Source organism: Brassica napus, chromosome A4 (assembly GCF_020379485.1).
Source record: "Brassica napus cultivar Da-Ae chromosome A4, Da-Ae, whole genome shotgun sequence".
NCBI lineage: Eukaryota > Viridiplantae > Streptophyta > Magnoliopsida > Brassicales > Brassicaceae > Brassica > Brassica napus.
The window spans coordinates 14,138,484-14,162,369 of NC_063437.1; the positions used below are offsets into that span (position 1 = coordinate 14,138,484).

At 36.7% G+C, this 23,886-nt stretch overlaps 6 protein-coding genes across 7 annotated transcripts; 1 reads left to right on the forward strand and 5 right to left on the reverse strand.

The window, feature by feature from the left end:
• Window positions 1–342: 342 nt before the first annotated feature.
• Window positions 343–2,745, forward strand: LOC106446693. 2 transcript variants are annotated; one of them, XM_013888469.3, is made up of 5 exons: window positions 343–928; window positions 1,821–1,874; window positions 1,961–2,023; window positions 2,099–2,167; window positions 2,266–2,745. In XM_013888469.3, exons 1-5 carry the CDS (start codon window positions 581–583, stop codon window positions 2,494–2,496), a joined length of 765 nt encoding a protein of 254 aa, XP_013743923.2. In that variant the 5' UTR covers window positions 343–580; the 3' UTR covers window positions 2,497–2,745. The 2 variants fall into 2 exon arrangements, with proteins under 2 accessions (XP_013743923.2, XP_048633699.1); XM_048777742.1 differs by having other exon boundaries at window positions 398–928; window positions 1,961–2,167.
• An 883-nt stretch (window positions 2,746–3,628) lies between these two features.
• Window positions 3,629–6,153, reverse strand: LOC106449943 (hydroxyproline O-arabinosyltransferase 2). Its single transcript, XM_013891602.3, has 8 exons — window positions 5,643–6,153; window positions 5,033–5,100; window positions 4,662–4,863; window positions 4,478–4,575; window positions 4,313–4,382; window positions 4,147–4,218; window positions 3,949–4,062; window positions 3,629–3,873 (listed from the first exon to the last, which is right to left on the reverse strand). The coding sequence occupies exons 1-8, from the start codon at window positions 6,033–6,035 to the stop codon at window positions 3,814–3,816; spliced, it is 1,077 nt and encodes a 358-aa protein (XP_013747056.2). The 5' UTR covers window positions 6,036–6,153; the 3' UTR covers window positions 3,629–3,813.
• Window positions 6,154–6,989: 836 nt separating this feature from the next.
• Window positions 6,990–8,826, reverse strand: LOC106448631 (protein MEMO1-like). The gene is made up of 7 exons (XM_048777743.1): window positions 8,640–8,826; window positions 8,264–8,348; window positions 8,118–8,186; window positions 7,913–8,025; window positions 7,724–7,835; window positions 7,323–7,641; window positions 6,990–7,239 (listed from the first exon to the last, which is right to left on the reverse strand). Exons 1-7 carry the CDS (start codon window positions 8,689–8,691, stop codon window positions 7,114–7,116), a joined length of 876 nt encoding a protein of 291 aa, XP_048633700.1. The 5' UTR covers window positions 8,692–8,826; the 3' UTR covers window positions 6,990–7,113.
• Window positions 8,827–10,002: 1,176 nt separating this feature from the next.
• Window positions 10,003–12,429, reverse strand: LOC125608030 (ATP-dependent DNA helicase PIF1-like). The gene is made up of 2 exons (XM_048777744.1): window positions 11,191–12,429; window positions 10,003–11,115 (listed from the first exon to the last, which is right to left on the reverse strand). Exons 1-2 carry the CDS (start codon window positions 12,350–12,352, stop codon window positions 11,051–11,053), a joined length of 1,227 nt encoding a protein of 408 aa, XP_048633701.1. The 5' UTR covers window positions 12,353–12,429; the 3' UTR covers window positions 10,003–11,050.
• LOC106420866 lies at window positions 12,388–14,640 on the reverse strand. The gene is made up of 3 exons (XM_048778180.1): window positions 14,184–14,640; window positions 12,557–14,112; window positions 12,388–12,447 (listed from the first exon to the last, which is right to left on the reverse strand). Exons 1-3 carry the CDS (start codon window positions 14,638–14,640, stop codon window positions 12,388–12,390), a joined length of 2,073 nt encoding a protein of 690 aa, XP_048634137.1.
• A 3,345-nt stretch (window positions 14,641–17,985) lies between these two features.
• On the reverse strand, window positions 17,986–23,040 carry LOC106362820. The gene is made up of 9 exons (XM_013802661.3): window positions 21,806–23,040; window positions 20,561–20,834; window positions 20,367–20,481; window positions 20,152–20,276; window positions 19,985–20,066; window positions 19,779–19,890; window positions 19,546–19,703; window positions 19,358–19,478; window positions 17,986–19,258 (listed from the first exon to the last, which is right to left on the reverse strand). Exons 1-9 carry the CDS (start codon window positions 21,989–21,991, stop codon window positions 18,962–18,964), a joined length of 1,470 nt encoding a protein of 489 aa, XP_013658115.3. The 5' UTR covers window positions 21,992–23,040; the 3' UTR covers window positions 17,986–18,961.
• Between the last annotated feature and the right edge of the window lie 846 nt (window positions 23,041–23,886).

Sequence of the window (23,886 nt, forward strand, 5' to 3'; positions counted from 1 at the left end):
TATAATTAATATTTTAAGTAAATTAATTATATTTCAGATACTATGGTATATATTTAGTTTTAGGTTAGGTTCCACTTTAGTTTTTCGGATTTAGAAAATAGGAACCATTTAAATTTTTATAAAATTTTGTTCAGGTTTTGGCTTCCATTTTTGTGTTTGGTATTCGGATAATACGCCGATGACTCGTCTATTTATTGGGCCGTTAATGGGCTGGGAATGGGGAAAACACCGAAGAAGATTCCTCACCATCTCGACCTTAGCTCCAAGAGAGTAAAAGGTGGGTCCCATAGCCATGGACCCAATCTAAAACCTTTTTCATCATCGTCGACAACAAAACAGAAAAAGCGAATCTCATTGAAACAAAAGAAATGAAAAAATTCATTTTATAATTTTCATAAATGAAGAAGAAAAGAAAAAAAATGAAAGAGAGGAATAATAATAAGGAAGGCTCATATAATAGTCCCATCAATCTCATCTCTTTTCCATTTCTCTCCAACTTCCCCTCTCTTCTTCTCTCTCTTCTTCTCTCGCTCCTTTATCGCCGTTTCTGTATCTGTGAGTTTTATCAGTATCCATTTCGATGAAGAAACCAACGCCAACGGCAGTTACGCAAGACGAGTGGGTGACGGCGGCTCTGACGGAAGACGCGGTGGTGGTGGAGCTTCTTCTGCGCCTCAAGCACGCCGGAACGGTAGAGTCCGCCGCGAATATTCCTCTGTTACGGTGGGGTTCTCGTAAACCGAGGTCGAGATTAGGCGTTGGAGGCGTTTTAAAGAAGGAAACGGATTCGGCTAGAGCCAGTCCGATGACTCCTCTATGCTGGAGCGGCGGATCTGGCAGCGGCGGCTCTTCTTGTCCCTCCGCCGATGGATTTGAAGACGCTAGTCGTCAGTCTACATGCTCTACGTCTACCGGATACGGATCTAAGGTATGTCAACGTTCCTCTTCTTCTTCTTCTTCTTCTCCTCTGGAATCTTCGTTTCCTCTTACTTTTGGTTTCGATCTGGTCGATAATTGGAGGATCTCCTCGTGAAATTGCGAATTCGGTTTTGTTAGCGGTTTACCGTTTTCGATTTCCGGTTTATTTTGCTGACGTCATCGTACGTAAACGGTACATCGTCGAGCTTTTTTAGCTAGATTGGGTTTTGTCAGTTTTAGTCCGGAAAAGTTTTGATTATTCCGCCAGAAAATTAAAGCTCCAGTTGTTTTTTTTTTACCTTTTTACCCCTCAACGTAGGTGGATTTCTTGTTTACGGATCCAGCCATTGAGTCAAACGTTTTAACTTTTTTGGGGATTAATTATTTTATTTTTTGTTCAGATTTGTTTTTTTTCTCTTTCGTTTTGGGAAAGTTGCACGATTCGTGGGCGTGACTTTAATATTGCTAATCTCCCCCACTTTAAATCTAAGATTTTTTTACTGTGAATTTAATCTGAATAACGAACCGGTAATTTCGTAAACCGGTATTTAGCGTTGGTTAAAACCGGTCGGGTTTTGTTAGTATTGGTCCCATAAAAGATGGGGCATTGTTGATGTGCAGAGTCAAAACTTGAGTTTTCTTGGGTTTACAAACGCTGTCGTTTTTAAACAAGTGGTGTAAATCTTGTCGGATATATTGTCGTCACGTGATGATGATGTGGTTTGATGGTGTCATGTGAACCAAGCCACGGGATTACCATGATGTGGCGTGCGTGCATGATCCATGTTCTATGAAAATAAAAAATGTTTTATAATTTCGAATTAAAGAGTCCTCTTTAGCATCTAATACCTCTCTTTAATCTCTTTTATATAATCGTTAACCAATGCGTGTATATGTGGCAGGCGTTACACGTAACAAATGAAATCAGCAGCTACAAGAGATCAAAGAAACAAAAGGTGTAACCATTTGACACTAAACTTCTCTCCCTCTTTCTTTATCTCGCACGATCTCTATCTAATGCTCTTGGGGAATTATTCTGCAGATCTTCTTGGACCTTAAAGATGCAGAGAACTTTCAGTTGAAGGAAAGACTTAACCTTCAAAAGGTTTTTTTCTCTCTTTTCTTGAACTTTTGCTTATACCAAAACCGTATTCTTATAGATCTGTTATCTTTTCATCAGAATATTGCAAATGTGCAAGCGACATACAAGAAACGAAGTGCCAAGAACCAAAGCTTGAAGAGGATGAAGGTGTGTGTGTGTGTGACTTTAATGCATTTCCGTTCTCTCTCTTTTTTTTAATTCCGCTGATCTTGAAACCTGAATCAGAATCGTTTACTGTTTTGTAGCTTGAGTACTCAGATCGAATCAAGAATATTTCAGTTAACAGATCTAATCTCGACGAGACCCGGAGAAAGAGGCGGTTACCTTTCTCCAGCTCTGGAAAAGTGGTGAAAAAGGAACATTCATACAGAACAACAAGTGAAACTAAGAGATCTGAAGAAAAGGGTTTCTTCTTCCTCCCTGATCTGAACATGACACCCATAGAGGAAGAAGAGACCTTGTACGGGACGCGCTAAAGAAAGCTTGAAACTGCAATGCCGTCAGGTAATTACTAGAGAGATCAGTGGTTTAGCTTTTTGTCCGTGGTCAGAGAAGATGGGAGGAGTAAGCGATGAGTTCGCCGACAAGAATTCACACTACTCAACAAGGATTCGAGAAGATTTTATGTAAGAAGAGAAAAAGGGAATGAAACAATGTAATAAGAGGATTACCAAATATTATTCTCGATTTTATCTTCTCTGCTTATGAAATTAATTTCTTGGGTATAACGATATTTTGCTTCTTGTTTTTTTTTTTTGCGAAGTGTGCGCAATTCAAGAAAAAATGTAAGCCACCAAATAGGCTGTTCTTGTAAAAATCTTCTTGTTTCAGCGAAACACTAGTTATGTATCACTAAAAGCACACTAGATTCTGAAGCCTACTGTGCATATCACAAACGTCACAAATGGTTCATGCATTGAATGGTACCTAAATACAATGAGAAATGGCTCATGTCACTATTACCTTAAGAATCTGAAACACAGCCATATCTTGAATCAGATACAGTGATGATGGGAAATGGGAATTTCTTACCTATCACTCACGCGCATGCTCTGTAGTAATTGGCTCTTCATCAGATACTTTACCTTTGAATGATGTCATTGTTTGCCCTCAGATTACCAAGTCTCTATTATCTGTATCTAAGATTACACAAGATTACACTTGCTCTTTGAAATTTGATCTTATTGGGATATGTGTTAAAGACAAGAGAATAAAGAAAGTTCGCGTACGTGAGGCAAGTGTTATAGTTGTATATTGATTGATTAGTCGTGTTACACAACTTGTATTGCTTGTGCATGTGTTTATTGATTTTTTTAGTGTCTGTTAGCGTTCTTTTCTATATTAATAATGACATTAATTTGGGCTTAAATATTCAAGCGGACTGTTCGAACTTCGAATCATGATCTATTATTAAACTAGAAAATGAATGACAAAATATCTCAAGGGAGAAGAAGAAACTTGCATAGCCAAAACACAGTTGCACACTAACAAGTCTAACATAGATTGAGTTTGAAACACAGACAAGTATTCGAGCACATGTTTTGTTTTGCCTGATATTGATCTGTTTACTTCACCATATTTTTGTTTTGCTTAATCAACAAGGCGATATTAAGTAATGTATGGTTGATTGTCAACAATGACTCGCATATTGTCAAGGCCGTCTTTAGTTTTCTACAGCTACGGTTTTCTCTTTTCTTCCAACCCACAAATGGATTTAAATTTGAAATATTGGAGTAATGAAAACTATTAAAGGAATGCAATCTTGCTTACAGGAAGAAAAAAACAAAATTATTTTAGGATTCCCAGTTAGGAATATTAGCCGTAGCTTCGTTCACCATACTTACCAATGTCACCTGCGTTGTGTTATGTCCAATTAGTGATCAGGACTGTGCAAGAAAAAAAAAAGGAACTATTGAAGCCATACGTACCACGCTCTCAGGAACACCTTGGGGAGGCAATGTGAGTTTTCTTGGGGGCGGTTTATCACCGTAAGACCGTTTATCGAATCTCCATTCTCCAATCTTCCCAACCATCATCTTTCCCTGTAAGTTGGGAAACCCATAAAACACAGTACATAACCCAAACTTATTTCTGTTGATTGATTTTTGTTTCATCATTTTACGTACCTTCATGTCGAAATCGCAACCGTAAGTGTAATGTATGATGTACGTCTTCTTTGATTCAGTGTCCCAAGGAGGCTACACAAGAAGAAAAAGGTACATGATTTGTTATGCTCCAAAAAGTCTGAAACTTATCAGTATATACTATATATAAAGTTTTATTGATCAAAACCTGAATCATGAAGTCTTTGTGTAGAATGTTGCTCACACCATGTAACGCAGACGAAACAGCATATGCATACCTTATAACAAAAATAAAGCATATCATGTTTAATATAACATTGTAATTTGTAAGTCTAGAACTTGACGACAAAGAAGAGTAGAGAGACGTATATACATTTCAAGGACCCATCCAAAAGCTTTATCTGTTTGTGGGTCATTCTTCATAGCTAAAGAAACGTTCATCCATGTTGGAGCAATTTTCATCAATGCATTCTAACAAACAAACATTAGATTATTTATGAATATAACCAGATATATTTACACCACAACGACTTGGATTAAGGGTGAGATTACTATACTTTAGAAACGATCACCGGAGAGTTGCCAATGGGGTCGATTTTTGATATCAGGCCATTGTCCTTAGGGAAGAATTTGCGGAGAACCGCTTCGTATTTCTTTGGTTCAATATAGGAAAAGGGAAATGCAGCCCCGAGATTGCCTCTGGCTAGGTTCGGTATTGGTTTAACTATGATATGATCAGGTTCCGCCATAAGAATGTAACTGAAATGGTGATCAAGAAAAGAAGAAAAAAATATGAACATCAAAAGTGGCATTCTCCTACCTATATATGGGGTTGAAAATCAACAATCTTAACTATGGTGTATTAAGAGAATAGGTAGTTAAAAGAATATTTTGAAAATAGGGGCTAAGAATGTAAAATTGTACATACTCTTCCTCTATGTGTGCTTGTTGAAGCCATTGCACAAACGCCCAAGGCCTATTCAGAACTACATATCCCTGCACATTATACACAACTCATCATGATATCACCATATGAATTTTTGTTTATTTTTTTTTTTTTAAAGAATGTTCACCATGAAAAGGTTTTAAACATATTACGATTTTATTAATTTAGAATAATGATGATTTTGCCCAGGGTTATTTAAACATCTCAATTCTCTATGTTTTCTGTACACCGGCTTTTGTATCGTTTGCGATGCCCTTTTTAGGGATAACTTGTTAAAAAATGAAGATGACTATGCTTATTGCAAAAAGTTTTATTTACAACTTGAACATCACTTCTTTTGTCGAACATTACCTATTTATTTTGAACATTACTTATTTTAATAAATCATATCAATATCATACAAGATTTGAGATTATTTTCGTTAATGTGATGGCTATTTTCAGTTATAAACTTCAGAATAAAATATTAATAGCATGATCATTCTCAAATATAGGTAGTGTATGATAAGTTTTGAGCTATATATATATGTAAATTTGTGTTTCTGTCTTATACCCATCATCAATAGAAAAAAACTAATTATAAAATAATAAACCTGATCAACACCAGAGGGAAGAGGGTTTGCAACAAAGGTAGGGATCTCATTCATGAGCCCATCCGGTCGACCCGAATGCAAGATTCGGGTATACCCGCCCATCTCCGAACCAGGTTCGTCCCTGAACCTGTTGTACCAATAGTACATGATCCGACACTGCCATGTACTATACACAGAGTCAGTGGCTGTCACAGCCGTGTGAAAAAGTCTCTTAGTCTTCTTTGGCGGAGTCTTGACGGAAGATATGACGTCATCTCTGGAAGAAAATGACCGACGTCCAGGGAGATCTTGCTGGAGAGGAGGATCACCGGAGACTATGTAGTTGTACCTGATTATTAAAAATAACGATAGAGTCATGAGCATTGGGAAGAAGAATTTCCCACGAAACCCCATTTTTTGTTTTTTTTTTCTATGTAAAATTTTATTTTATGTGCTTATGCGTTTGATTTGTATGTATGTTTGTGAGTAATAAGGAAGAAGAAGACACAAAACAGTTTCAATTTTTATAAAAAGTCGTCGCTAATTGTGTTATTGTGAAATGAGTAGTAGTTGCGAGAAAGTGGTTGGTCCCACAATGTTCTGGTCTTCGCTTCGTTTTTTTCTTCTACTTCTTTTGTAATGAAATATGATTTGTTGTTTTATGATTGTATTTTCTTGTTATTATTAATATATAATTCTCTTTTTTTTCTCTTAGATCAGCTTTATTAATAGAAAAATAATCTACTCTACCAGCTTGTTGTACAATATTGTTATAGTTGGACCAGTTGATTAATAATTTAACAAATAAAACTAAATATATCTAGACATATATTTGACTACACCTAATATATCTCAATAATGAGGCTGCGAGTTCTTAGCATTTTGATTTGTTCTTATTACAGAATTGGATGTGTTCTGCTATAGTCGGGTCAGCTCAGGCCTACCAGTCACTGAGAATACCACTAATAAGCCAATGATATAAGAAATTTCCTCAGTTAGTTTTTATTCTTGAAAAGGAATGTGTAATGATCATTGTTGTTATTGCAGGATGGTGGCGCTTAGTAGTTTCAATGCATATTTTGACATCTCTTAGTCTCGGTACTCTTTGTATAAATCCTGGGAGCTCATCATCTTTCACTACATGTTTATCAAATATCAACTAATGTATTATTAACTCTAGTGATCTTGTCTGATTATCTTCTCTTGCAGTTTCTTCAATTTTCAAGCTTTGCCAGAACATTCAGAAAGTAAGAGTTAACTTATGATCTATCTCTTGTTTCTTCTCTGCCTCCGTAGATTTTGAGCCAAGTGTTAACTTTAAATGAATGTAATTGTGAGAGAAATAAAAAAGGATTAGACATCAGCCAATGGAAGAGGTTCTTGTGTTTTTTCTTATTACAGATATTAGTAAAAACGTTCTTAGCAATTAAAACCAAAAGACCTTAAAACCAAATGAGAATTTTTGCACACCAAGTTTTCAATTTTCTTCAGTTCAACATTCCAACTTAGCTGCAGCAGATGCATAGCTGACACTGCTGTCTCGCTTTGTCTGGCACTGGCTTGACTGCTCGTACCGCAGGAAATTAATCTTAATCTTGCTTGAGCAATGTTTTAGCATCTGAAATTAAAATAACAACCATTAAACATAAACAACAAATTTTAAGAATGTCAGCAGAGACCATAGCAAAAGAAAATGCTTACATGGAGAAAAACACTAATAGGGTGGCGTCCACAAATGGTGTTGTCAAACTCCAAAAGATACTTCTTGAAGGCATCTGGATCTCCCGTCTCTATTATATCCATACCCATCTTGTCCAGCGCCTCAATCGATTTGTGTATCGGACCATGACTCTTGTCATAACGCACGTAATTAAACCTTGAGCCCCAGTGGCAAAAGTCAGAGGACACTGAGAAAAAGTTCTTGGGATCGTCCACATATTTAGCTAGCAATTCACCGTACATGGCTTCGCTTTCAGTACTCACTGATCCAACCAAGATCGGTACAACTTTCACATCGTGCCTGATACCAAGTTATTAGACATTATTTATCAAGTTTTTTCACAAGAATCTAAAGACTGAGAGATGTGATGTGATGTGATTACCCTTGAAATACTTTAGCCAAATAGGGCAAGTGCATTTCCATGCTATGCTCAGCTTCGTCGACTCGGAGATCCATCATTTCGAATTTCCCCATAGCTCTTATCTCCTTAATCACTGGTGGTGGAGAATACATATATAAGAACAAAAGCAAAAAAAAAAAGAACATCTTTCCTCTTAGAGAAGCTACTTACTCTCCACATCAACTGGTAGATCTCCTATAGGGGTTTTGTAAACTGTTGCGGTGGAAAGAGCGCACCTTGGAGTATAGTAATGATGAGATGGACCCAGAAGAAATATCCTGGAACTGAAAACAAGACATAATGATACACTCTTGAATACATCAACAGTCTTCCAAGTAAAGATGTAATGAAAACAATGTAAGCGAGATTGGGTTACATGTTTGTGGGATCAATGTTTCCAAAGGCGTAAGCAGCTGCACGACCAGAGTAGGAATAACCTGCGTGTCTGAATCCCTTGGAGAAGTTAGGACAAGTAATAATCACACTTGGAGGAGGAAATGAGAGAGAGAGAGAACTTATTACGGGGCAATAACGCCTCGGACATGAGGAGATTTGGTCAAACCAGCTGCTCTTAGCCATTCTTCAAGATCCGATGACAACTTTGTAGCTGGGGCCGCAAGAACAAGCAGAGACAATTCAAGAAAGAAAGAAAAACAGTCAAAGCTTAAAACTTTTGTATCCCAAACAACTTCATTAATTATCTAGAGATATCAAATCCTAAGCCCAGATACAAAAACATCAGATTAGTGTTTGCCTGAGATTCATTAACAATTTTTTTAAAAAAAAATCAAAACCTTCGCTTTCAGATAGTAAAAACAAAAAGATCAACACAAAACCTTTAACCCTAATTCTCTGTCCTAAAATTAAGATGATAACTTAGAGGAAAGACAGAACTCACGATTGTCGGTATACCAAGAGCCTGCGTGCGATGCTTGTCTCACTTTCTCCATTCTCGCCAAGTGATTGAAGGATCGTAAGAAGATTCTTCTCTGCTTTTGTTTTTCTACTTTCTTTTCGCTCGCTCGCTCACTCTGGGAATAAGGAAACTCAGGACCATAAAACGTCGTGCCGTTTTATCGCAGCCGTAAACTTCCTGCTGTTTTAATTGCTGCCCGGTAAGTTTCATGACGCCTTCAAAATAGGTACTGTATATGTTTTATTTTTTGTAAATTTTTTAGCTTATTGACCCTTGTAAAATATATTAATTATAAGGTTGACCCTCCTCAAAATAGGTAAATGTTCCATTACTAGATTGTGTTAAGCTGATCCAACTCGATTCCGCCAGAGACAGAACTGTATAAAAATTTGCTCCTATTATATATAGGATACATATATACAAAATATCAACTAGTAGTTGACAAAAAAAAAATATCAACTAGTATTAGGGAAATGCGTAAACACTATTACGTCTTTTTAACAGTGTTTATAGTATACTAGGGCCGGCGTCCGCGCTGCGCGCGGATTACATGTTTAATAAAAATCAGGTGAATTAAAATTGTTTTGTTTTTGGTTTCTGAAAGGATAAGTTAAGTTTTGTTTTTTTAGACAGGGTAGAAGTTCAGTGCTATTTTTTTTTATTAAAAAAAACAACTGTAAGAATGAATAATAAATAGTTTTGAGGAATTCGATACTTGAATGAGAAAATAATCTTTGTGTGTGACAATTTAATTAATGAAGGAAGTTGTAACGTAAATGTTTTAAAAGTAGACTGGTGGCGTTTGCTATGAGGCTTAGGATAGCAGTTTATTCCTCTTTTGGAAGCGCTGGATGATTTCAATTTCGTTGTTAAAGTAGAAGCGCGTTCCAGGTGTTGCTGTGAGTGATAGTTTTCCTGAAAAAGGTGAAATATTTGTTAGCATTTTGTTTTTTGTGAAGTTTATGTTTAGTTTATTACCTTCATGTATCCGTGGAATGATACTTGTGATGATTGCGACATGGTTTTTCCTTGTTGATATGCCATTTAACTCCCTAAAATTAGACGCCTCCTTGTCCCATAAAGTTAGACGTACCAAATTTGATCTACAAATAATTATTGTATTAGATTTTGTTTAGTTGTAAACCAATTATTACTTTATTAAAAGTTTGTACCTGTCTAAACGCAATCCAATGATGATTTTTGAATCTGTGTAGTGGTTATATAAATCACTACCTTGGATGAGGCAAATGCGGCCGACAACATCTGTAGGAATAATTTGGTTGTTTTTAAAAAAGTAGGATTTATTTTTAATGTGAGAGAGTTTTTGTGGTTTTTTTTTACCTGGTAGGAAGCCGGTTTCACTTGCTGAGCTGAACAACTGGGTGTAGCGTTGGGGGTGGAATATGTATGAAGGGATCGGTGGAATGTTTTCTTGAATCAGTGTAATAGTTGTTGTTTCTTTGATATTGATTATGTATGGTTGATCGGTAAGCCTGTAACGTTGGTTATTGGGGAGGAGATTAAAATAACTAATGTGATAAATTTTCCCTTCCTCGAAGCGTTGGTACATTGTGTCAGACGTAGAAGTAGGCACCCTCCCCTCCATTTTTTGTTCCTGTTGAGTGGTTAGAAGCAATTATTTGAAATATAGTTGGAATAATTGAAAATATGAAATTTAGACAAACCTGGATGTCAAGACAGATGAAAGTTGTTCCTAGGAAAGCATCTTTATTTTTGTGATTTGTGATGGGCCAGACCCTAAGGATCCTAACGATTATTGGATGAGGTCTGAGGGTGTTGCTCCAGTTGCTTTGATCTTGTGCTGGATGTGCTGCATAGATAAGGATGAGAATTATTTTTTTTTGATCAATTTTTTTTAAATTTTTTTGAAGTGAACATAGTTAGGGTGTGTTTTTTTTTTTAAGTATTGTCATGGTTTTTAAAAAATTTTAAGTAGGCCGGGCAATAATTATAGGTGGTAGTAGTAAATTAGTTTGGTGTGTTTGAAAGTGTAATTTAGTTATTTTTAGTAATTTACAGGGACTATGTGAAATGAGGAGGTTTTGTTATCTTGGACGTACTAATTTAGTTCGCACATTGTTATAGAAAACAATTTAAATTAAAATTGTCTGAAATAATAGAAAATGCAAAAGAAAATAGTTCGACAGTTGAAATAAGTAATTCTCTGAAGGAAATAGTAATTGGTAGGTAACGAAAAAGAAATAAAATAAGATAAGCCGTAGACGATGGCTTGTAGGGTTATTGTGGATGGTCTTGTAGGGCGGCCACTTTCTATTGCGGGCGGACCTATAGATTAAAACAATTTTGTTAGCACAGGTTCATTATTGGGTTTGAAGAGTTTCAGACCGGAAGACTTACTGGTAGCTTGCATCTTATGGTAAAGGAAGTTGTTGAAGATTCTGGGAATCCTGCTCTGGGTGATCATCGGATCGTGATTCTGGAGTAGAGAGAGAAATGAGGTGAGTATTTATGGATGATGTTGTGAACTGGGTTGCAAATAATATTTGATTACCTGGTAAACAGTTGTATATTTCTTTGTAGACAATGTTTTTGACCCTTCCTATCTTTTGATCCTTTCCTTGTATAATTTTGAGGCCTGACTTGGTAGTAACTCGGGAAAGACCAACATAGAGCTGCCCATGGGTGAAAACGGGCTTGGGCAAATACAGTACGACACCTTTCAAACTCTGACCCTGACTTTTGTTAATTGTCATTGCGTAACATAGCCTGATCGGAAATTGCCGCCTTTCTAGAGTGAACGGATGTTTAGTTACTGATTCCGATAGTATGATTCTTGGAAGGTCCACTTTATGTCCAATATGGGAGCCTGTAACTATTTCACCTCTAATAACACGCTCACCTAGGTAAGTGACAATCAGACGTGTTCCGTTGCATAACCCCTTCTTCTGATTTAAATTCCTTAGGAGCATGAAAGGGGCACCCACTTTCAATGTAAGCTTATGTGCAGGCAGGCCTGGAAAGCTCAGTGAGTTTAAATACTCTACTGGGTACAATGTCTCGTTGTTCGCAGAGTCGGTGTCTATTATACCGAAGCTATCGGAACTGAGATATTCCTTTGAAACACCGTCAGCTTCAGATATCATGTATTCATTGATCTCATCCACCGTTTCGTTCCTTGGTGTGAGGATAGCCCTTTCTGTATAGTCTTGTTTGGTTCCTTTCCACTGGTCAGTTCTCCCGTAAGTAGCTTCTAGAATTTGTTTGAGAGGATCTGAGCTGACCTCCTCGACCAACGTTCGGTCAATAGAAATGAGCTGATCTTCTTCATCTTCATCAAATTCATTGACCTCAGTAGGTAGGGGGTTCCCATCGCCAACTCTTAGGACGTAGTTGGAGAATTCTTTCTCATCTTCGCTGAGGCGCATATTCTTCTGGAGGGTGAATTTGTGGCATGATTCCCATAAATATGAATGACTTATGGAGGCAGAGACAATTTCAGCTCTGGTGCCTTGTGGGATGACTGGTAAGATCTGTCTGAAATCACCTCCTAGAAGAACAGTTTTTCCGCCGAATGGGAGAGTTTTGGCTTTGGGATCATGTAAAGAAAGAATATCTCTTAAGGATTTATCGAGGGCTTCGAAAGCATGCCTGTGTGTCATAGGTGCCTCATCCCATATGATTAGAGCTGCCTTTTCTATTAACTCTGCGAGCATAGTTCCAGGTGTAATGTGGCAGGTGGATGTGGCCTTTAGATCGATTGGGATATTGAAACGGGAGTGGGCAGTCCTGCCGCCTGGTAGTAGTAGGGCTGTTATTCCAGATGAAGCAACGGGAAGGACTATCTTTTTCTCTGACCGTAGTCTCGAAATGATTGTCTGGTATAAAAATGTTTTGCCTGTGCCCCCAGCCCCATAGACAAAAAATAGCTTCCCGTAGTCTTCTTGAGTCGACTCGATAATAGCCTGATAGACGTCCAATTGTTCACGGTTGAGCAACGTGTACTGGGTGTCATGTCTACTCTTCTCCTCGGCGACATTATACTGTAGCTCTTGCTGCCACAAAGTATTACCTAGCTCTTTAAGTAGGAGAGGATCAGGAGTAGGCATTCCTGGAAAATCCGTAAGGGTGTGTTCTTGGTTCCGCAAAGCCTTCTCGAGTTCAAGTAATGTATACAGCTCGAGCTTAGCATCATCTATTTCTAGCTGCGGGTGTTTGAATTCCTTACGTTTCTTGTAGAGGATGTCCTCACTCAGGGTTTTCCAGCACTTATCCCACAATTCCTTAGGGTTAGCAACATGACAGTAGATAAGCAACGTGACAAACATTTCTCTTAACTGAGAAGGTGTACCCCATGTGTTGAGTTCGGCCATACTTTCGTGCCATTCAGCATCGTTAGCGAGAAGACCTCGTGCGCAGCAGGTGCTTTTGAAATCGGGGTATGTGACACCGTTGAAAGTTCTAAGCTCTGTGTAACTTCTCGGGCCCTTCACTTTGTTTATTAGTATCCTCAAATAGTATCGATCCCCTGAAGCGGGATGTACAGTAACAACCCGACCAATTGAAGTTCCTCTCTTTCTCTCTGACCAGACTTTTGAGCTATTGTTCCATGTGAAGAACTCAGGAATCTGGACATACGTTAAGGTGCGGGCGAATGCGGATGTTCTGCATAGAACCATCCACTCGGTGAACATAGTCTTTTCGATGCCTGGCTTCTGTATAACTCTTCCTAGGTTATCCGTATCTTTGATAGTGATATTATGTTCACCTTCCAGATGGACAACCAACTTCATGACGGATGGTTGGCGTTTATGTATAGAATAAGCGAAAGTCCTCCACATGGATTCGCAAGCGGATAAGTATCGACAGTCCTGATACTCTTTTATCTCATTCCTTGCCTTCTTGACCTTTTCCTTGCCTTTCTCGGATGTCTGGGGGTCGCTTCCATTCTCGGATGGCGGTGGGTCGGGGCCTTTCTCAACCAGAACTGTCGCCCTGTCGACTCCTTTTGTGATGTATTTGAAAAGGTATTTGATAGCGGATGTCCGATTGCACCATTCCACGTTTATATGAGCTGCATACTTCTTCAGGATTTCTATGTTATAAGGGATGACAGAAGCATTGTCTAGAAGAATTCCATCCTTTAAAACATTCGCATTTTCGTTCTTCCGGCGACGATATATTATGTACCCAGACTTATCAATTGATGTAGACTCAGTAAAGGGGCGGGGAAATTTCTTCGCACATACATGATTCTCCATACATGGTGATTGAGGTCTATCGAGTCCACATGGCCCATGGATCATGTGCTTTGCAACCAATTCATAGGCTTCGGGGTCTTTCTGCTTGTCCGGAAGCTCCGCCGAAATAATCTTGTCGATTTCTTCTGGGCTGGGTGTCCTAGAGTGGTCTCCAAACCACAACAAAATATGTGCGTGGGGAAGACCTCTTTTTTGGAACTCAATCCTATGAAGAGCTGGTATAAAAAGAGTTTAATTATTTATATGAAGATTAATGTGAATTAAATTTTCCAATTAAAGAGAATACCTGCTGTGTATGGGGCGAAGAATGTACCCTTCTTAAAATCATCTAGCAGCTGGTCTAGTTTCATTTTGAAAACTCGACACGCAATGTCTGGTCTGTCATTCGGGCTATCACCACCGTATGCTGCTAGATGGTCTTTTATCTCCTTCCAATTTGGGTTTGCCGTCATTGTGATGAATAAATCTGGATTCCCAAACTGTCTGCATATCGCCATTGCGTCATGATATTTCTCAATCAGATAACGGGGCCCACCAGTAAAACTCGGTGGTAGAATAAACCTCTTACCAACCGTCCTTGCATCGGTGTCACCTTTTCCGACTGCATCACAAACATTACTGTATAATTCAGCCCTTAGAACGTCTTGATTGAGCCTATGCCATCGAAGACGATCTTCCTCGATTGAAGAATATACATCGACCACATATTGGTGGAGGAGGCGCCCAGACTTAATGAGTGTCATTCCTTCTTTTAACCGAGTTTGTATTTGAGAGGCATAAAATTGCCGTATACTGACAAATTTTCTTGTCCTCGAGCTTCCTTCCTCTAAATGCAACGGAATTTCGGTATTGAAACCATACTCACCATAAGGAAACAGAAGTGGGTACTGGAGGCTCATGTAGAGTGGATGATCATCTCGTATCTCTGTCAAATTAGTTGACTGAAACTTGACGACTATATCTCTCTCACATATAGTGTATGACATTTCGCCGACAATTAGTCCAACAACCTCAGATGATTGGGGTAAGTCATATTGTTTGCCTTTCCCTTTATCAGATATGAGACTGATTGTAAAATCTTCTTCAGAGTTTGCCTCGTAACGATCTCGAACCCTCCTAAAAACTTTTGCAAGGCAATTGTTGGTATCCACCATTTCGATTAGGACTTTTAATGTTGCTTCGGTTGCTTTTCCTTCAGAGGTTGTTTGGCCCAAAGCTTCCAACCGATTCTTAACTTCGTTTGCCGTATCAAAAATATAGAGCTGCAGGTACTTGGGTGGTAAACCTGGCTTAGGAATGAGGGATCCGATACGGTGGTAAGTTTGCCCTTGAATACGGAATGTAAATGGCCCCCTCCCGAAAACAACACTGTAATCTATATTCGCCCCAATAGATGTAAAAGCTAGGAGGGCATTGTAGACTCGGATGGTCTCGCGAAATTGTTTACATTGCAGTAGCTTTTCTAACACGGGTGGAGGTTGTCTCATAGGCGGAAGCTTTATCTGTCCTTGGTTGCAACAAATGGTGAAGCGTAACTCCTTCGTTCTAGGGTCTCTTCCGGTGCTCTCGGATTGCCAGACCAAAGCACCACACGATGGACATTCTAAAATTGGGTTGTTTGTTGCTTCAGAGGAGGATGACGCATCTGAAGGGGCTGTAAAATTTAAATAGTCGAGACACGACTATTAGATGATTAATAATTATTGGGAATAAGTGGCAACTCCCTTATCAGGTAAGTGGTTAGTTGACCCATGAATTTTTTTTTTTTTTTTTTGTGTTCAACAGATTTCTCTAAACGATTCCTTAATTAAAAAGAATTTGTACCTATCTTCATATTTAAATCACAGGAAAAATGTTTCATTAGAAAATAGGCATGTAAATATATTCATTGGGTAACCTAATTTGAAACTTATTGGTAAGAATCAAGAGGTCAGTATTGGGGATCGAAGTTTAAAATTATGTAAATTAATTGATAAATATCAATAGGTGGGAAATCAATATTTAAAATAATTTGTTAAACTATTGTCAAAGCGTCACAATTTACAATATATATATATATATTTTTTTTTTTGTAACTTCAAATATGAGAACATGTTATTGTAAAATAATGGTTTAAGATAATTTGTTTGATTTTTTTAAATAAATATTAAGGGTATTAGACAAAGTATGTAAGAGACATGAGAGACATAGGAGACTCCATGACTCTTGATGATATTTTGGTGATTTTCCTTGTGGGGTCAATTTTTGTGACCAAAAGTCGAAAATATTCTATATATGAGAATTGTCCACTTTAATTTACTTTAGTTGTGCTGGAGGTTTAATAGGTAAACATATAATGTATCTAAAGTAGGAAAATATGTACCTTTTCCTTTAGCTCTGCCGATTCGATGATTTCGTGCGGGCGTAGCTGCGCTGGGTCCTATTAAAAAAACTTGTTGTTGGTTACTCCACATAATTTATTTATTTTATTGTGAAGTTGTAGTTGTATTATTTTATGGTTACCTTCTATCCTTCTTGATGTACGTTTCGATAGTAATATTGCCCTTCGCATGGCACGGGCATTTGTTCTTGCCACTGCATGTATTCACATTTAAATTATGTGTTAATAATGAGATGGTATATTTAACAAAAAGGCAAATGTTATCATTTTGAATCTTGTACCGTATAACGCGCAAATGTCGCAGCCACCTATAGAGGGTAAAATGTTTACCCATAAAAGCATTGTTAGTAAAATATTTGTGTCAACTTAGCATAATCACAAACCATCATAAATATATTAATATAGAATTTGTTTTTTTGTGTGATATAGCTGGATAACTCACAGTCAAAGTATTGTGGGGCAAAATGTTGTGGCATCATTCCTGCAGCTGGAGCTGTTCGGGAAGAATAACAATAAATAGATGAAATCATAAAAGTTGGACCAAGTAGTCGAGACATGTCGCTATTATGTTTGGGGTTTTAATAAGTAAATTATATAGAACATTGATGAATTGAGTGTTTAAATTTTGTACAAACCTTTTACTTTGTTTCGTACTCCTAGCGGCCGTCCACGTTTACGCTTCGTTGTGTTTGAACTTGATGACTCTTATATTGGTGAGAAGATTATATTAAAATATTAAGTTATGATTATAAAGAGTACACAATATATTAAATAATTGTATTACGTACAGAACTTGATAAATTAATAGGATGTAAATTAGAATTATAAAACTAAAAACATCTTCTACGTAATAGGAAAATCTACATTTGCAAACACTTATAAACATCTTCTAGGAATTATAATACTAATAATTTTAGGAGTAATGTCAACATGTGTTAAAATAGTTATTTATTATTCATTAAAATTTAGTATTGTTCGAATAATAAGTTCTGATGATGTGTTATTTTGAAAATTAAAAAAATAAATAAAATTTTTTGTTGTAGGATTTCTGTTGTCAGTCTGAAAATATTTAGTTATTTACTTTTTAAATATTTCACTTCAAGACATCACCTTCATTATTGTTTATTTTTAAAGACTACGAAATTAGCAAAATAACTCTGCTATATTTTGTTCTGTAAGACAATATTTTTTTGCTCGAACAACACGTTTTTATAATAATACATCTACCAAAAATCAATACACTAAAACAACTTCGAGCTGATTAAAGCATTCGAAGATTATTTGGGAATATTTACTGACCTATATTCAAAGAGAGTAAATATTAACATCTTAGATCTAAATTCAAAGATTATTTGGTGAAAAAGTTTATTGACGTTTGGGCAAAAGGTGATAACCATTCGCATTTATATCATGATACACTCAATTATATATAAAAATACAAAGCCTTTATTTTGAGGTACACCGTAACATCATTTCATGGAGACTTGTAAAAATATCATTATAAAGAAAAAATTTAAAAACAATTCTTGTCAATTTGAAAACAGACAGACTATCTTGAAGCTTAAGTAGGAATTAATAACGTTTGTTAATGTTTAAAAGGTAAAAATGATATAGCAACAGTAACAATAATATACACCATTTGTTTCAACCTCTATATTATATCTTAACAATAATACATTTTATTTGACAAAATCTAGCTAGCCTCGAGACCTATATGCTGTAAAGAAAATCCTTTGGTTATTATTAGAGATTTGGATTAAAGTATTAATTAAATATATCAATAATAATAAGGTCTTAATTCAAAAATGAATTTATAAATTCAAAATACCTCCTAGAAGTGGAGGATCTTTGGAGGTTGTTTTGCCCATGGTGTTGAGGGAACTGTTCCTTTAACAAAAAGAAGAATATCAAAACAAATAATCTTTGCACTTTCTAATCATCTCCTCATAAAAAAAAAATCACTTACGCGGATTACTTTTTGAAGATGAAGAACTTCCACGGTTTGATAGAAATGAATCTGCTTAGTGGGTCGTGAATTTTTGCAAAGTAAGGGGAGATGGACTTGTGTTTTTGAGATTAGAATAGTTGATGTTATTTTGACTAAGCGCCTAAACGAATCAAATAATTAAGCGCTTAAACGAATATCTCATATGTTAAATGTCGACATTGATTTAACTTAATGGCAGAATATATGAAATTAAATTCTTAATAAATGCAATAGATACTATTTGACTCATAACTGACATTCAAAATATGACCATACGTATATGAAATGTCAGCTAAAATTACAGTTGTCCTAATTTGATTAAAATGTAGACCACGTAGAAGAATAATATAACAATTGAGTATGGGCATTAAACAATCCATGATCCATGCATGCATTTGGTTCTTACGAACGTGTACGTATGAAAAATGCATGCTGACCAAACAACTCAAAAAAGTTAGGAATGAAAATCAAACCACTTTAATATGATAATGTTGATCATTCTTAAACTTCATAACGAAGTTGTGAATAAAATCCAAACAACTCAAATAAGAAAACCAAACCAACTCCAATACTAAACTGTCTCAGCAAGAAGCAAAAACAAACTGTTTAAAGAGAGATAAGTAGACTGTTATTAGAGAATCATCCTGACTGGGCAGTCTGTACCAGCCACTGATGGAGTACCAGTTCTGCATGTGATCTAGCCACTACGCTTGGTACGCTTTGCTTCCTTCTGGTCGTCAATAGCTGAAGGACCACCACCACTACTCTCAGCCAACTCTGTGTTTGCCACTTCAGTTACTGGTGGCGTCTGGAGTGGGGGATTCTTTGGTGGTAACTCTGCTGCTGAGATGATCTTGGTAGCTGTGAAAGACAGTTTGGTAGAAGTGAAGTTGTAGTCAGTCACCTTGATCCTGAATTTCTTTGTCTGGCCTATTGTATCAATGAAACACTGTGGAACGGGAACTTCAAGCTCAGCCGCAACTCCACCATTTTCCTAATATAACAGAACACAATCATCAACTTCGAAGACGTTATGATTAAAATAAGTGTCAAGACTATAGAAATTAACATTAATCATTAGAACAACCATTACCTGAACATAAGCGTCGATCAACTCTGTTGCTTTCCTGCCTGTGAGATCCTTCCCAGCATCTCCGAGAATGATGAACGTGCATTGCTCATCATTATCATAGACAGACAGCTCCACCCGATAGCTGGTTAAAACCAAATGCTTAGTATACACATTGTCGCTTGAAAACATATTTGAGGAGAGTAACTTACTTGGCTACTGCAGTAGCATCTTCATTCCTGCATTTTGGACAAACCAACGTTGTAGGCCCACGGTTTAACTTGGTCTGGCAATCTTTGCAAGCAATGTAGTACCACTCAGTGCCAAGCTTGACATCATCAATTGTGGCAATGCAGTCAAAGTAGGCAACCTGAAATCACATCCTAAGGATTGTTAGCAACTATATTGAGAAAAGCGTGTGATTGTAATGACCTAATGGGATTACCTGAGCAGGCTGATGCTTGAGGAAGGCGGCAATCTCACCTATGGTGAGAGTCTCAGCTTTGACAACCTCAACAGGGTTGACCAAAGAAGTTATAGAAGGGTTCGTGGCCAACCTTGCAAAGAATTCCAAAACAGGAGATTATCAAAGCTGTTAAACACTTAATAGTCTAAGGTATAGAGTGTTTATAAAAAAAAAAAATAACTAACCACGCCAAGTATTCCTTCGTGTGGTCAACCTCTTCATCCAAAAACACTCTTGAAGAGGACATTGAACTTAGGCACAATTTCCCTGTCCATATAGAAACAGTTAGTGGTAGGTTTATCAAAATGGGTGTGAGTCATGAGGAATTCGTATTTTGAGTGTGAGAGATTACCACCGAGCCTCTTAGGATTCACCGTTGTGACCAATAGAACAGTTGGAGTGACTGCACTTCCGTCAAACTTGAGGCGGAAACTTTCAGCGGCCTCATCCCATAGATAGACGTTCATCACTGGACCGCTGCATTTAACAAATAATTGATTTTTAATTTATGAAAGAGCATAAATTAGGAAATGAAATTTCTATATTGGTAGAACTACAATAGCTTACTCTTTAAGCTGCAGATGGACCATCACTTTCCGAGAAGCTGAGTCATCATTGGTGCACAAAACAGGACGCTCATGGAGAGCCTGGCCATCAACCAGCTTAAGGTGGCCAACCACATCTACAACAAACAGTTACACGTCAATCAAAGTTAATCGATAGTAATGGTTGAACATGTTAACAAAATATTTAAACCGTACCGTGAAGATCGCCTCTGAGATCGCAGTTGGCTTCAAATTCTGTGAAGGAACGGACCCTGAACCGCTGTCTCAAGATGCCTTCAATGTCTTTTTCATCCTTCGACAGGGCAGAAGCGTGTGAGATGCAAATGACCAGCCTCTGATCAGCAACATGGTACATCACCTTGTTGTTGGATGCATAGTAGTTTGTCAGCGTGTAGATGCTCCCACGCTGGAGCTCTTTCTCATACTGGTTGCGACGGTTCTGACCGATGAACCCCTGAGCCAAAGTACCCTACAGAAAATAGATACAATATCAAGTCAGAGTGATTAAGATTTAAAGCGTCTAAAGCAACAGAGCAAATCTCCAGTTCAAACGAATCAATCAATTTTTTTCCCAAAAAAAAAGATCTAAGTTTTTATTTCTTCAACCAACTTGTTTTACGTATAAGCTAAACATAGTATTTTTCAGAGTGATTAAGATTTAAAGCGTCTAAAGCAACAGAGCAAATCTCCAGTTCAAACGAATCAATCAATTTTTTTCCCAAAAAAAAAGATCTAAGTTTTTATTTCTTCAACCAACTTGTTTTACGTATAAGCTAAACATAGTATTTTTCAGAGTGATTAAGATTTTAAGCGTCTAAAGCAACAGAGCAAATCTCCAGTTCAAACGAATCAATCAATTTTTTTCCAAAAAAAAAAATCTAAGTTTTTATTTCTTCAACCAAGTTGTTTTACGTATCAATGAAGTTGTTATTTTAATCTAGCACTCTAATGAATCGAAGATACGCTAATACAGTTCAAACGAATCAAGCAATTTTTTTTCCCACAAAAAAAAACTCAAAGTTTCTATTTGTTCAACCAAGTTGTTTTACGTATCAATGAAGTTGTTATTTTAATCTATCCCTCTAATGAATCGAAGAAACCCTAATACAGTTCAAACGAAGCAATCAAATTTTTTTCCCAAAAAAAAAAGATCAAAGTTTTTATTTCTTCAACCAATTTGTTTTACGTATCAATGAAGTTGTTATTTTAAAAAGATTGAAGATTTTAATTTTAATCAGTCAAGTTTCTTACGAATAAATTAATTTTTTATAAACAACCTAGTAAAACGATTCAATAATTTTTTCACCAAAAATAGATCAAGTTTTTTTTTTTAACAAACGTGTGTTCAACGAATCAATCAAGTTTATATTTTAATCAATCAACGTTTTGTTTAACATCTCAACCAAATGGACGCTAATCTAATTAAAAAAGAAGCCTTACCTCCGCATCGATCATCAGCATCTCGATCCCAAGAATGATCCCTGGTCCTCCTTTGACATTCTTCCGAGCATCCCAGAAATGAAGAAGACGAAACTGCAGGGTCGAATCGCCGGGTCCGGGTGAAACTTGTCGGAAGAGGAGGGGAGGAGAAGATTCGCCCGTGCGGATTGCGGTCTCTTTCGACATGATTAGGGTATTTTGCTAACGATCTGAGGTAAGAGATTTGAAGGGATGATATGAGGTAAGGGAGATCAGTATAAATAGGAAGATAGATTTAAGGCAGAGGGGATGTGGAAAGCCCGTCATGATATTGATTGGAGGCTTTAATGGAGAACATTGAAGTTCAAGCCTTTTCATCGGAGGCGTTTTGCGGGGAGATTTGGGGGAGATGAAGAGAATCGCCATGCGCGTAAGAGAAATGGGGGAGACGGGGTTAGGGTTAACTGCGAGGATGAGAGTGCTTAAGCCTTCGTAAACGGGTAATGGAATGGGCTTGGGAATTTTTTTAATCTGGCCCAACAGCAAAAAGACGGACACACTGCCTACAAAATGGAACAACAGAGAACTTTTAGATCCAAAGCTAATATGATGATAACAATCGTTTCTAACAACTAAAGGACACCAAACACATAACTAAGGGATAGGCAAAGACCCAGATTCAAAGCATCCAACTTTCTAGAGCTATATCAATAACTAACATTAGGCATGAAGAAACCAAGCAAATTACAGTATAATTCGAGCAGATTGATCCACGAAAGTGGGCTTTTCATGAATCAAAAGAGATAAGCTATACTTACTCAGATCACGAGCAGATGCAACGAACTGGAGATCTACGGAATCTGTATAGAATCAGCGAAAGATTGACACCGGAAGCAAAAAGTCGAGAGAAAGGTCGCGTGAGAATCTGATTTGGGAATTTAGGGTTTATGAGAGAGGATTAGATTATAACCGGTTGAATTTGTTCGGCCCGGTTTAACTCAAATTGAATCTCAATTATGTTTCGGTTTACAAAGATAGATACGCGTATATGCCAAAGCAAGTTGCAAGGCACGTGCTGGTAAACGGCGAGGATAATATTGTAGGATAAAAGCCTGTTAACGGGCTGGACTGAATTAACGATTTTCGCAAACGAAACCGGTTAACGGGCTGGGCTGCATAAACGATTTCCTGGTATGGGTTGCCAGTGACGTGGCCAAACGATTGGTCTGGAATTTTTTGCCTATGTGGCACTTTTTAAAAGCTCCAAAATTAGTCCCTATTATATAGTGGGATATATATATATATATATGAGTTTCGATTGCAACATTATTGTATATATAAGTAGGGCAATTGTCAATAATAGCACTTTTTGAAGTTTATGTCTTAAAAATAGCATTAGAAGGAGAAAGTCACAAAAATGACATTCATTAAAGGGTAAAATATCCCTAATACCCTTGGTTTAAAATTAAATAAACAAAAAAAAAAAAAAAAAAATAAAAAAAAAAAATTTATAGTTTCAGATTATATGTTTTCAGTTTTGAAATTTTTATAATTTTTTTTTTGAAATTTTTTTTATTTTTTTTCAAATTTTCTTTTTATAATTTAAAAATACTTTTTGAAACTGTTTTTAAAATTTTTATTTTTTATTTTAGTATTTATTTTTTATAAAATTTTAAACCCTAATTCCTAAACCCCACCCCTTAACTCTAAACCTTAAGGTTTGAATTAATTAACCCAAGGGGTATAAGTGTATATTTATCTCTTTAATGAAACCTATTTTTGTGACTTTGAGCCTTGAGTGCTACTTTGGGAACAAAAACTTGGTTTGGTGCTATCCTAGTCTTTTTCTCATATAAGTATTCATAAAATTATTATCTTTTTTCAAAAAAAAAACATTATACAGTACAAATAGTAACAGAAAATCAGATAATTAGTAAAATATATTTAATTAAATAAAAGTCAGTTAAAATAACTTATTGAAAATGTATGCATGTAAAACGGTCTCTAAAAGATAATATTATGTATATAATTATATAATTTAGAAGGTAGGCCACCAACCAATTTGAAAACTTTAATAAGTAAGTATATGCCAAGCGATAACC